This window comes from Sorex araneus, chromosome 3, assembly GCF_027595985.1.
Source record: "Sorex araneus isolate mSorAra2 chromosome 3, mSorAra2.pri, whole genome shotgun sequence".
Taxonomy (NCBI): domain Eukaryota; kingdom Metazoa; phylum Chordata; class Mammalia; order Eulipotyphla; family Soricidae; genus Sorex; species Sorex araneus.
Genome location: NC_073304.1, coordinates 226,388,589 through 226,402,172, shown reverse-complemented (window position 1 = coordinate 226,402,172; position 13,584 = coordinate 226,388,589). Strand labels below are relative to the sequence as shown.

General features: G+C 45.9%; 2 protein-coding genes across 4 annotated transcripts in view; one reads left to right on the top strand and one right to left on the bottom strand.

Moving 5' to 3' along the window:
* Positions 1-5,217, bottom strand: part of CEP95 (centrosomal protein 95) — a 33,473-nt gene extending 28,256 nt beyond the window's left edge. For all 3 annotated transcript variants that reach the window (XM_004617959.2, XM_055133887.1, XM_055133886.1), the window contains exons 1-3: positions 4,894-5,217; positions 3,319-3,447; positions 1,747-1,854 (exon numbers count right to left, since the gene is read on the bottom strand). In XM_004617959.2, the coding sequence (XP_004618016.2) occupies positions 1,747-1,854; positions 3,319-3,447; positions 4,894-4,912 (256 nt within the window). In that variant the 5' untranslated portion in view covers positions 4,913-5,217. The remainder of the gene's footprint in view (positions 1-1,746; positions 1,855-3,318; positions 3,448-4,893) is intronic.
* Positions 5,218-5,361: 144 nt separating this feature from the next.
* Positions 5,362-13,232, top strand: DDX5 (DEAD-box helicase 5). Its single transcript, XM_004617986.3, has 14 exons — positions 5,362-5,501; positions 5,789-5,969; positions 7,131-7,299; positions 7,585-7,681; positions 7,778-7,911; positions 8,007-8,072; positions 8,186-8,327; positions 8,407-8,567; positions 8,650-8,822; positions 9,080-9,190; positions 9,413-9,474; positions 9,570-9,629; positions 10,884-11,108; positions 11,285-13,232. Exons 2-14 carry the CDS (start codon positions 5,926-5,928, stop codon positions 11,686-11,688), a joined length of 1,848 nt encoding a protein of 615 aa, XP_004618043.1. The 5' UTR covers positions 5,362-5,501; positions 5,789-5,925; the 3' UTR covers positions 11,689-13,232.
* Positions 13,233-13,584: the final 352 nt, after the last annotated feature.

Genomic DNA, 13,584 nt, shown 5'->3' with positions numbered 1-13,584 from the left:
AGCATCGCTGGGTGTGACCCAAAAAGCCAAACAAACAACCCAGAGACAAGTGCATGCTTGTATGCGCTGACACCAGTTCAATCCCTTGGCCACCACAGGTGCCTGGAAGCTTATGAGCACCCAGGGATGGCTTGGATAATTCCTGGCACAGCAGAGCCCTCAAGGATACACCCTTGAGCCCTCACATTGAACTGCAAATCTGACTCACCAAGAACCACCAGGAGGAGCCCTCAGCCTCCTAAGAACTGCTGGGAAAGCCAAAACAAAGAAGCAGTGCAAAAATATATGATGAAAAGTCCTATCCCACCCTTGTACTGCACTGGAGCGCTGTGAAACGGGTATTACAGAGTTGCAAATGCTTTCAGAGTCAGGCATGAAATCAATTTTGCTTTTAACAGGAGCACACTCTGAACTTGATCATTCTAACTGTGCATTTTTCTCAGTTAATATTTACTGGTGAACAAAACCATAATCTTAGGGAGATGTTCAAAGGCACCTATAGTCTGGACTGAATCCCTGGCACTGAACATTCCACCCTCCCTGTAGCACTGCCAGGTGTGGCGCATGGCCTCTGAGTATCAGCAACTGTTAGTCTCTCTCCAATTTTTTTCTTTCTTTTTTTTTTAAAGAAAGGTTTTTTTGGGGGGAGTGGGGAGGGGCAGGGCACAGGGTTGGTTTTTGGCTATGCTCAGGGTTTACATCTGGTTCTGGGTTCAGGTATCACCCCTGGCAGTGCTGGAGGTTGAACCCAGGTTGGCTGCATGAAAGACAAGTGCTTTACTGACCATATCTATGATGTTGGTGCTGCAATTTAAATAAGTCACTGACAGTATATGCAGGTATTAATATGATAAAAACTATCATGCTACTTATTCTCAGAGGCTAAAAATTAGGAATATCTAAAACTTCACCACTAAGGACAACTTAGATAAATTACCATACCAACATACAAAAGCTAGGCTTCAACTTTAAAGATTAATTATGGTGGATTTTTTTTTTTGAGGTAGTTTTATTTAGGAAGTATGAGAGGGAGAGAGATTCCAGTAGAAAAGAGAAATTAAGCACCTAAAGCTGAGATGCAGGCAACTTCAGAATAATTTTGAAGTCAAAAAAACTTATGACTCAGGAAATAGAACAGCAGGTCAGATGCTTGCCTTGCACACGGCTGACTCAGGTTCGATCCCTGTATCTGTGAGCACTCCTAGAAGTGATTCCTAAGTGCAGAACCAGGAGTAATCTCTGAGCTATCACTGGGTGTGACCCCAAAACTAAAAATTAATAAATGACAAAAATAAACTGATGGCTGGAGAAACAACAACAACCAAAAAATACCTCAAGCTGTCAGCTAGGATTCTTTTTTTTTTTTTTTTTGCTTTTTGGGTCACACCTGGCTCTGCACAGGGGTTACTCCTGGCTCTGCACTCAGGAATTATCCCTGGCGGTGCTCAGGGGACCATATGGGATGCTGGGAATCGAACCCGGGTCGGTCACGTGCAAGGCAAACGCCCTACCCGCTGTGCTATCGCTCCAGTCCGTCAGCTAGGATTCTTATATCTAGGCCCAAATCCATCAAACACAGTCATGACTCCTTCTGGAAATGCTCCCAAGGCTAGCTGTTGTTGATGGTCCTGGTGTAATCTTTATTTATATTTAGTCTATTCCACAAGTTCAGTCATGTGGTTAATCAATGTCGAAAATACTAACATATTATCCTAGTAAAATGCATTGATAGAAGTATGTACCAACCTGTTATGTGAGACAAGCTGACCTGCAGGTAATCCAAGGCCAGGGAATCAATTACTGCTTGTACATTGTGAGCTTCATCCTCTTGACTCTTGGGAATAGTAATGAGGTCTATGGGGAAAAAAAGGTATGTAAGTTTGCATCAGGGTTGAAGTTTTTCATCTCTGACCAGACTTCTGAGTAACTGTTACAAAATATTTATAAAGGAAAAAAGTTCAAGAGCCCTAATTCTACATACTCTTTATTGCTTAAATGTCTGTGTAAATATTCAACTAGCATATATGAACAGGCTCTGTAACAAACACCATGTTAAAGAAAAATAAGAGGTCCCCAGGGTGAGGGCTGTGGCTCCTGTGTGGAGAACATATGCCCTATATTTGTAATGACCTGGGTTAGATCCACAGCACATGTCTACCCCCAGTACCAATGGGAGTGGTCCTGTAGCCCCCAAGCACCATTAGCTATGGCCCTCACAACTAAGAGGAACAAAGTAGAGACACACCCAGTCCAAGGATGTGTTAAAACTCCATAATATAGAGACAATGTGAGGTAAAACTTCAGCTCCTCCCTAACTGTGGGTTGTCTTCCATGAGGTAAAAAAAAAAATGCCCAAGCAGATCTAAAGAAGAGTTGCTTTGTTTTTGAGTCATGTCCAGTAGTGCTTAGGGGACCATATGTGGTGCTGGGGAGAAAAGCCAGGGTTAGTCACATGAAAGGCAATTGCCTCGAGCCCTGAATCATCTCTCTAGTCCTGGGTTAAAACATTTGAAAGGTCAGAATAGGCAGAGTGCAGAAATTTGAGGCATTTCCTCTGGTACTGAGAAAGATGTCCTGGGACAGGATTTTAAAAGCATTTTAAATTATATGTCTCTAACTTCTAAAAAATGTTGAGACTAGTACTAAAGAAACTATCCCATTATCTAAGAAGTGTGAAATCTTTCTTCAAGGAAACAATGCAAGGAAGACTTAAATTTATAAGAACTGTGATATCTAATTAGGAACACAGGAAAATGATGTGGCACCCCTCCAAGAAACAACTGTCCTAAGCTAGGAGACAAGACACTGCCTTGTTCGTTTGTTTGTAGACTACATACAACAATGATGGCTCAAGGCTTATTACTGGCTCTGCATTCAGGAATTATTCCTGAAGGTGCTCAGGGACCATATGGGATGCCAAGGATTGAACCCAAGCTGGCTGTGTGCAAGGCAAGTGACTACCTGCCGTACAGGTCCAGCCCCACAAACCCAATTCTTATCCCTAGCACTGGCTAAGGAAGAGGATGCAACAAGGTCCAGAATTTACAAACTTCTGAAGTACATTTACAGAAAGGTACAACTTTCCTAAGTCATTAGGAATGATTTAACAGTGATGACCAGGTCCAGTCAGACTGATACTACTCTCACAGCTATTATTATGGGTTGGTTCCATAAGAAGTTCACTAAGGTAATGAATATAATCATTTAGATATAAGTACAGACAGAGAGAAGACATTCAAATATTTTATCATTGACATATAGGCACAGAAATTTCTGCCATAAGACTCAGACACCCTCTTTTTAGTGCTTGTACCTTACCTGGTACCTTTTCCCCCAAAATGCATTGATAAAGAGCAATAAAAACATTAGCATCACAATCTTCCAGTTCTCGTATCCTCAGATTTATGCGACATTTCAAAAGGAGGTTATTGGCAACAGTTATCCACTCTGTTGATAAAGGAGAGGGGAAAGCCTTGAAAAAAAAAGTTGTATATTCCATACATTTAACACACACACACACAAATACTCAGTACATTTAAAACACACACACACACACGTACGTACGTACGTATGCACGCACGCACGCACGGACTCTGAGATTTCAAAGACCTTTCTAGGTAGGAGTTTGCTGAGGCATGACCCTTAGTGCTAGAGGGACCCATGATGAGGTGCCCCGGTTCTAACCCGAGTCAGCCGCCTAAAGTGCAAGGCAAATGCCTTAACTCCCGTGCCGTGTTCTCCAGCCCCAGCGCCAAGACTTCATGTTGTGAAAACTAGAAATGAAAATACAATACTTACTGTTGCAACCTAAAACTTTTTTCCACTGCAGTTATCATTGGACCCATGCCTAGTTTTACTTGAACACACTTACAACTAAATGTCATAAACAAGAGTTCGTTAATGATAGTTGGACTACCAGAAACTAATTAATGAATGTCACTGCAGAGTCCCAAAAGCCTTGGCTATGTTTTTACCCAATTATCTCGGGCAAGCCATAATTTCTCTAGTGCCTAAAGAGGTGGTGATTAACCGAGGCTGTTAAAAACTGGAGTAAATGACACCAACCACCATGGCACTTGTTAGTTTCAAGGTTGTGTTTAATGCATCTGAAAGAGCAGAAGAGCAGAGCGTGCCCCACCTACCCCGGGCACCGGCACCGTCCTGGCCCTTCTGCCAGTTCCCTGCGAACCAACCCAGTGGGTCTGGGACCAGAGAGCGGGCGTCGAGGATGCCTGGACCAGACGCCAATGCGCAAGCCTTGGCACCTCCGCTCCCTGCGACGACGGGGAGTCTAGGGGAAAGTCCTTTCGCTCTGGGAGGGAGGAACCCGCTGGCCCCGCGTCCTGGAAACCCACTCCCCGCACGGCTGGGCAAACGCGGCCACCCGCCCCGCCCATCGCGGCGGAGAGCCCCCGCGCGTCCTAGACGACCCGGCTGGCGCCCGCCGGGAACCAACGGCGGCGGGCGGCCAAGAGGACACCCTGGGCAGCGCGACGCGGGCCGGGGCGTCTGGGGGTCGGGAGTTGAGTCTGAGTGTGTAGCGTGTTTGTGTGGGGGGAAGGGTCGTCTTCGAAGCGCCTCTCCCCGGCGCACGGAAGCAGCTGGGCTCTCCCGAGAACCATCAGCCCGGGGAAGATTCTCCCCCACGACCCCTTTTGCCGGCAGGGGTCGGGGGCGTGCAAAGAACCGCGCCCGAGTTCCCGTTCCCCCCTCCCTGAGGAGCGGACGGAGAGACCCTCCCAGAGACGGCCGCCGACGGCTGCTGCCGGGCGCCTGTCACGACCCGGAGGACGCGGCCCCGGAGCCCTCGGGATAAAACGGGCAGGGGCGAGGAAGGGAGGGGGCCCGGACGGCTTCAGTCCGTGCACACAGGGGCTGCAGACCGAGACTCACCGGCCTCGGAGTAAGCCATGTCTCGAAAGCAGGTTGCGGCGGGACTCGCTGGCGGGCGCGCGGGCTACGGTGTCCGGCGAGGGCCTTTTCGGCGCAGGCACGGCGCTGGGAGGAGGGGAAAGGAATAGGCGGCGCAAAGGAGGAGGGGGAAAGAGGGAGGGACGTTAAAACGGCTTCTCGCCGCTGATTGGTCATCAAAGGAGCACTTCCCTTCGCCGCACGTGCCTAGGCGGCGGTTTGTGGGTTTTAGATCCCATTCCCGCGGGGTAGAGCCCGCTAAGGGATTCTTAGGTCGGTGGGTTTGACAGCCCCGGGCCCCCAGCAACGCTGGCCGGTCTCTAGAGGGCGTTAGACCGGCACTTCCGGTAAACGTCGTTCGTTTAGTATTCCTCCGCCTTGTCCCAAGTGGCGAAGTAGTGCGGCCCGCTCACCCGGTGGGCGGGGCGGCCACGTGAGCGCGTCGAGGCCCGCCTCCCCGTGTCGTTTGGTTATGGGCGTGAGGACACCTCGGAGACGTAAACATCTCCGAGTGGGCAGAGTGGTTTCACCGCCGGGCCTGGACACAAGGGTGGGGTGGCTCCCCTGAGGTGTAGGAAGACGAGGACAAGGTGAAGCTCAGAGGGTGAAGTCTTGAGGCAGCCTCCGAGGGGGTGGGCGAAGCCACGAAGGGGCGACAAACGGGCGACTCGAAGGGAGGGGCGGCGGGGGGCAGGGCGCGAACATGGCGGATTCCGGAACGCCGGCGGGCGTTGCGGCCTCTGCGCAGGGGCGGGTGATTAGGTCATAGAGCGGCTCCCAGCGTTCTCCGCGGCGGAGGAGGCGGGCCAGGTTATAAAACCGGCTGCCGGGACGCGGCCGGCACCTCATTCATTTCCACCGGTCTCTCGTCGAGCAGCTCCGGCGCCTGTCATCGCCGTCCCTCCGCCGCTGCCGCCCCCGCGAGGCTTCGTCGTCGCCGAAGCCTCTTGTAGCGACTCGTCGCTCCCTGTTTTCTCTCCGCTTCGTCCCCCGCCAACCGCAATCATTGACGCCATGTCGGGTTACTCGAGTGACCGAGATCGCGGCCGGGATCGAGGGTGAGTGTGGGCTGTCAGGGCCCGGCGGGTGGGGGAGGGGAGCAGTCGGGGGCAGCGGCGGAGGCGGGGGGCGAGTTGGGCGTTGGGCTTATTTCCGAGCCTTTGGGGTCTCCCCCGTCGGGGAATTAGGAGATTTTGGGGATTATTTACCCGAGTCGGCCCTTCGAAATTATTATTTTTTTAATTTTTGTTTTTCAAATATGGCGGGGGCGCCGTCGGGATTTTTTCTTTTTTTCTTTTTTTTTTTCCCTGCGGCCGCCGGGGGTGGGGTGGGGGAGCCCGAATTCGCAGGATCGCGTTGGGTGGGGGGAGTGGGGGGAAGCGCGACGCTCCGCGGCGGACGGAGCCGCCGCGATTCGGTGCAGGCTGCGGGGGCGGCGGCGTTGGAGGGGCCCCGGGGAGTCGGGGGCGCCGCGGGGGGCTCCTCGGGAGCCCCGGGGGCGGCGGGGGCGGCCGGATTCGCCCATGTGGCGGAGCCGCGGGCACAAAATGCCGGCGTCGGACATGGCGGCGGCGCCTTTGTTACCCCGCCCGGCGGAGGAGCTCAAAATGGCAGCGCGGAGAAAATGTGGCGCAGAGAGAAATGCGAGACAAAGGGGGAAGCGCCGCCCCAGCGGGAACGCCGCCCGGCCGGCTCCGCCCGGGCCCGGACTCCTCCCCCGGTGGCCGCCGGCTCCTCCTTCTCTTCCTCGCGTTATATAATTGTGCCGCCTGCCTGCCTAGCCGCCGCCATGGGCTGTGCCGAGGTGGCCCCGAGACTGCGCGGCGGCGGCCTCGCGCCGCGCGCTCGCCCCGGCCCTGCCCGTCGGCCACGAAAATCCGAGCGCCCGGGGCCCGGGATCGGCTGGGGGGGAGGGCAAAAAAAAATAAAAACACGGAGCTGGCGTGTCCCCTCGCCCGGGGGGTTGGTTCCCGAGCTCGTGCGGGGGGAGCCTGCGCACCCCCACGCTGTCGCTGCTGCCCGTGGCCCTGGCACGGGGCGGGACCGATGCTTGGGTTTGGAGAAGTGGCCGCCGCCGAGGAAGGGAGCCGGGGCTTGGTTTCCCGTTGGATCTCGCTATGGAGCTTAATTGGTTAGCGCCCCGGGTGGGGGGAATTCCACAGTATATAAGCTCCTCTCTGGGTAGGCTTGTGCAAAAAACGTTGCCTTGTAAATTGCAGGTTTGGTGCACCTCGGTTTGGAGGAAGTAGGGCAGGACCCCTAGGATCTGGAAAAAAATTTGGAAACCCTGGGGAGAAGCTAGTTAAAAAGAAGTGGAATCTTGATGAGCTGCCCAAATTTGAGAAGAATTTTTATCAAGAACACCCTGACTTGGCTAGGCGCACGGCAGTAAGTAATCTCTTGGCACTTAACTGTTCGTATGAAGATTCTCAAAATCTGACCAGAAACAGCTTGTGATTTGGGGGAATTGACATCTTGACACATTGAGCTTGGGAAACAGAACGGTCTTTGGAAAGAAGCGATTTGGAGCTTTCTAACTGTTTTTAGAACAGTTAATCTTAAATTTAGCATATGTGGATCCAGATAAAAAATTAACCCCTTCGTAATTAAGGAGCATGCAGTTGCTTTGTTTAGTTCTCAAGAGATTTACCAGACGATGATTGTTTTTTATAGCAAGAGGTGGAGACATACAGAAGAAGCAAGGAAGTTACGGTTAGAGGTCACAACTGCCCAAAGCCAGTTCTGAATTTTTATGAAGCAAATTTCCCTGGTAAATGATTGTTTTGCGTCTAAATACTTGTTTTAAAGAAAACCCATTCCATCCCTTTGACTTGAGTCATTCTTACTAAATTATCTCAACTTACAGCTAATGTCATGGATGTGATCGCAAGACAGAACTTTACTGAGCCCACTGCTATTCAAGCTCAGGGCTGGCCGGTTGCTCTGAGTGGATTGGATATGGTTGGAGTAGCACAGACTGGATCTGGGAAAACACTGTCTGTAAGTTTGGGAGAAAATTTGGTTAGCCAAAAAATGGATTGAGAAGCAAAAGTGAAAATTTTTTAATATAATTTCTGTTGCTTTCTCCTAAATAGTACCTGCTGCCTGCCATCGTCCACATCAATCATCAGCCGTTTCTAGAGAGAGGTGATGGGCCTATTGTAAGTATGTTCTGTGTGCTTGGCTAGAAGTGTAAAGAAATACTGAAACAGGCAATTTGAAACTAGGGTCTGGGTGTTCTCTAAATTAGGTTCCTTTCTGTTTTTTTTCTTAGTGCTTGGTGCTGGCACCAACTCGGGAACTGGCTCAACAGGTGCAGCAAGTTGCTGCTGAATACTGTAGAGCGTGCCGTTTGAAGTCTACTTGTATCTATGGTGGTGCACCCAAGGGGCCACAAATTCGTGATTTGGAGAGAGGTAAGTAAAGCAAAAAATGAGTTTTCAACTTTGATTTGCGTGTTCTAAGTTTTCATGGAACTTCAATTTAAAATTGAAGGTGTGGAGATCTGCATTGCAACACCTGGGAGACTGATCGACTTCTTAGAGTGTGGAAAAACTAATCTGAGAAGAACCACCTATCTTGTCCTTGATGAAGCAGATAGAATGCTTGATATGGGCTTTGAACCCCAAATAAGGAAGATTGTGGATCAGATAAGAGTATGTATCTTACATTTTCAAATGGAGCTTATTATTTTTAACTCGGTGTATAATGCCATAATTTAATTGTTGAATACTTCAGCCTGATAGACAAACCCTAATGTGGAGTGCAACTTGGCCAAAAGAAGTGAGACAGCTTGCTGAAGATTTTCTGAAAGACTACATTCACATAAACATTGGTGCACTGGAATTGAGTGCAAATCACAACATTCTTCAGATTGTGGATGTGTGTCATGATGTGGAAAAAGATGAAAAGTAAGTTTTCTGAGTTTCCTTTTAAACTGCTTCGATTATCTTGGGTAGGCTTGAACGTATTAGTTAAAAGTAAAGAAGTCTTCCCCCAAATTAACTTGCTTTCTTGGGTGAGGGAGGTATGTGCTGTTTTTCAAGGAAGAAATACACTGATTAGTTCATTTACCATTCATGGGTAGAATTGCATGATCAGCCGTCAATAATCAGGTGTTTTCTTTGAGATCATTTGCAATGAACTTTTTTTTTCTCCCTCTTTTAAGACTTATTCGTTTAATGGAAGAGATCATGAGTGAGAAGGAGAATAAAACCATTGTTTTTGTTGAAACCAAAAGAAGATGTGATGAACTTACTAGAAAAATGAGGAGAGATGGGTATGTTTTCTATTTCCTCCATTAAAATCACATCAGAGCTGAGAAATTTCTGGAAGACTGTGTCTTAGTGAATTTGAGATTGCATGAATGAAACAGTGGTATGGGTAAAAACACGTGAAATTTAAAGAGATTGGTTACTAAAAATGGTGAAACATTTGATTATAATCTGTTAACGGACTTAAGTTATGAGTACACTAACAAAATCTTCCTTTCATACTATAGGTGGCCTGCCATGGGTATCCATGGTGACAAGAGTCAACAGGAACGTGACTGGGTTCTAAATGGTAACATATCTCAACAAAAATTTCTTGAAATTTTTTTAATCTGGAGTCCAGACAGAATGAGTAATGATACACTACACTTTTTCCTTATTTTGCAGAATTCAAACATGGAAAAGCTCCTATTCTGATTGCTACAGATGTGGCTTCCAGAGGGCTAGGTTAGTACAAACTCGCATTCATGGCTTGATTATCCAGAAGATCTCCATATAATTTTTTTTAAAGAAAGTTTATTGCTTTCTTTAACCTCTGCATTTTTCTAAGTTTTTTTCATATAAAGGTGCAGTCTTTGTGGCAAGGCCTAGGCATGACAATCGGAGGACTCGAGGGGGATGGAGGACTAGTGATCGGCTGGCTGCTTCCAGTCGATTAGAGAGGTGAAAAGCTGAAAGTGTGCCAGTAATCTTCAAAAGGCAGAACATACCACCTCTGCCTCGTAAACTGTTCTCTCCGGGGAAAAAAATGGAAGTTATCCTCACAGTTCACTGCCGTGGTATTTCTTCTGTCCCATGCTTTGCATGACTGCCATGGTACAGCATTGTCTCAAACTGTTTACTGTGATCTGTGGGTCTTTGAGTTTCAGTGAGTTTGCTGAAATGTCGAAGAAATATTTCCAAACATCAATGTACAATGAAATTTTTGTTCAAGTTTGAAATGGAGAGAGCAGCTTTAAAAGGTACTAAAGCCTTTTACAAATTGGTGAGTACTGGCACATGAGATATCTAGAGCAGGAACAACTTCTCACACCTAGTCAGTGGGAAAAGAAAAATGCCTTGAAAGTTCCTCCCTCACCTACACAGTAGTCGTCATGTCGAGACCTGCCAGAGAGAGACACATTCTCAAGTGAATCCTGGCTTCTTGGAAGCGCTTGCCTAGACGAGACACAGTGCATAAAAACAACTTTTGGGGGACAGGTATGTTTTTCTTGCAGCTGCAGTTGTAAGGTCTTGGCAAGACAAGCAGTGTGGCCAGAATTTCAAACTACTGTCGTGTGTACACATACAAAGGACCATGTGCAATTTTGTTTAAAGGTCCTCAAAATGAGCACATGAAGAGGTTGCTGTGAACCTTTTAAGTGGCCCTACTGCACAGAAGCATTCAGATGTCACTTGATGATCTGTAAGGGGACTTGTGATTTAGAAATGTTCTAGAGAATACACTTTGACAGGCTTTCTCCATTGGGCGGGTTCTAAGACATACTGATGACTTGTGCTTTTTTTTTTCCCCCCTTTTTTCCCCCCCTCTTTCTTCAACCTCAATGGTAATCCTACAGGGAATGGATAACCATTTTAACTATTTTTTGCAGCCCATACCTTCTTGGGAATACAATTGTCTAACTTTTTATTTTTGGTCTGGCTGTTGTGGTGTGCAAAACTCCGTACATTGCTATTTTGCCACACTGCAACACCTTACAGATGTGGAAGATGTGAAATTTGTCATCAATTATGACTACCCTAACTCCTCAGAGGATTATATTCATCGAATTGGAAGAACTGCTCGCAGTACCAAAACAGGCACAGCATACACTTTCTTTACACCTAATAATATAAAGCAAGTGAGCGACCTTATCTCTGTGCTTCGTGAAGCTAATCAAGCAATTAATCCCAAGTTGCTTCAGTTGGTCGAAGACAGAGGTTCAGGTAAGGCCAACCTTTCATTAGAAATGGTTTGGAGTCAAATAATGATGAACATTAATTTAAAATGGGATTAGTGGTCAGTAAAATGTATTGTGAAGCTGAACCCTTAATACCTATTAAATTGAATTATTGGTGACAATTTGTAAAATCAATTTGCAATTTTTTTTTTTTCTTGACAGGTCGTTCCAGGGGTAGAGGAGGCATGAAAGATGACCGTCGGGACAGATACTCTGCGGGCAAAAGGGGTGGATTTAATACCTTTAGAGACAGGGAAAATTATGACAGAGGTTATTCTAGTCTGCTTAAGAGAGATTTTGGGGCAAAAACTCAGAATGGTGTTTACAGTGCTGCAAATTACGCCAATGGGAGCTTTGGAAGTAATTTTGTGTCTGCTGGTATACAGACCAGTTTTAGGACTGGTAATCCAACTGGGACTTACCAGAATGGTTATGATAGCACTCAGCAATATGGAAGTAGTGTTCCAAATATGCACAATGGTATGAACCAACAGGCATATGCATATCCTGCTACTGCAGCTGCACCTATGATTGGTTATCCAATGCCAACAGGATATTCCCAATAAGACTTTAGAAGTATATGTAAATGTCTGTTTTTCATAATTGCTCTTTATATTGTGTGTTATCAGACAGGATAGTTATTTAAGAAACATGGGAAATGCAGAAATGACTGCAGTGCAGCAGTAATTATGGTGCACTTTTTCGCTATTTAAGTTGGATATTTCTCTACATTCCTGAAACAATTTTTAGGTTTTTTTTGTACTAGAAAATGCAGGCAGTGTTTTCACAAAAGTAAATGTACAGTGATTTGAAATACAATAAATGAAGGCAATGCATGGCCTTCCAATAAAAAATATTTGAAGACTGAATTAAGTGGAAATTGTACTTTATTTTACATATGTCATGTAAAACTTTAGATTGTCTGTTCCTTTTATCTAAATTCTACAGGCTTTAGTTTCGGGAATTGGTGAGATCAGAAGGTCCATTTTACAAGTTAAAATGGAATTGATACAGGTAATTTTATAATTCTATGCTAAATTACAGAGGCCTTTTGTCAGTACCTCCCAATATCAGGTGAGTCTTACAGTGTCAGCAGAATGGTGAAATGAGTACATAGAAAAAACAGGAAATAGCCTCACCCTCAAACTTAGTGTGAGAACATGACTTCCTTTTTTAAGACTTGTTTTTCAAATTCATGCTCTTGGCTCTTTTGTGAATTGCTGAAATGTTAGGCAGAAGTTAAGATACTACCATTTAAGATGGTTGTTACAGCCAAGCTGGAAGTTCATTTCTTGGCACACATTATATATAGACTTGAGTCTTAAGCTTCACAGGGCTCTTGACTAGTCACACTTGGAGTCATGAATGTCTCTTCAATAATTCAGGGAATCTTAGAAGACAAAACTGGATTTCAAATGAATCCAAGTGGTAAAGTTCCACTTGATTAATGAAGAGGGAGCGACAGAACCAGAAGCACAGAGACAACAGTACAAGTCATTTAGGGTTGATAATGGGCTTTTAGTGCTAGAAGGATCCAGGGAGTGGCTGTAAAAAGATGGCCTCACCAACCTTTCTAATCCTTTATTTCAGTAATGGCTAGAGAAGTAGGTATGAATGTCTTTACAGAGAGTTCGGTTAGTAATTTCATGTCAACTTTTTGCCAGGAGTGAAGTCTTCATGAGAGACTTCATTTAAAGTCAGATTATTAAATTGAGGCTTTAATTGGTGTTTATGGCCTTATCTCTAAAATGTAAACCTATATAATATCGTTGGGGGGGAGTTGGAGTGTATTTTTAGGACTAATACATTGAAAACTGGTTCAACCTCACTAATAACTTGAACTATTTTCAATAGCATGGTTAGTCAAATTCACTATGACTTTTAACTTGCAAAAAGCTTTTGGGGTAGGTTGGAGCATTTATTACGTATTTTACTGTTCGGTGTCTTAACATGGGCCTTTTAATTTGTAAAACTGAAATATTGTGGGGCTGTGAAAAACATTTACCTATTTACCTTTGAAGTAAGTTTTGAAAGACAGTCCACTTTTTAGCATGTATGTTGTGTCCAGCCTGTGGTTGTCTTAACTAATAAATGTGATTTTTTCTCCCCATTCTCTCTTTTATTTATTTGCGTATAGGTCTATTGTGTTTTCTGAGTGGAAAACACATTAGTAGTTAATAGCCCACTGTTAATAAGTGTTATGATAGTACACTTTCCGATTTTTTTTTCCTTTTTACAGTTTTACGAACTTGTTCTCGTGCTTGTATGGAATGAATCCTAATAAAAAATATGACACGTAATTTTTAAAAACTGCTGTATTAAATTGCGTAGGCATTTATTGCCCCCTTCATAAGGTCTGCATATTGGTAGTACGGTGGAATGTTGATTCCTTCCACCTGCATTCAAAGGTTTCCATTTTCAAGAGTGAGGTGAGAATTGGACAGAAGAAATAGTAAACAAGC

Excerpts from the sequence above, each read along its gene's own strand:
- DDX5 (XM_004617986.3), top strand. The coding sequence starts at position 5,926 with ATGTCGGGTTACTCGAGTGACCGAGATCGCGGCCGGGATCGAGG. Across the intron at positions 8,328-8,406 it reads AATTCGTGATTTGGAGAGAG|GTGTGGAGATCTGCATTGCA; the intron begins GTAAGTAAAGCA and ends TTAAAATTGAAG. Across the intron at positions 9,475-9,569 it reads ACGTGACTGGGTTCTAAATG|AATTCAAACATGGAAAAGCT; the intron begins GTAACATATCTC and ends CTTATTTTGCAG.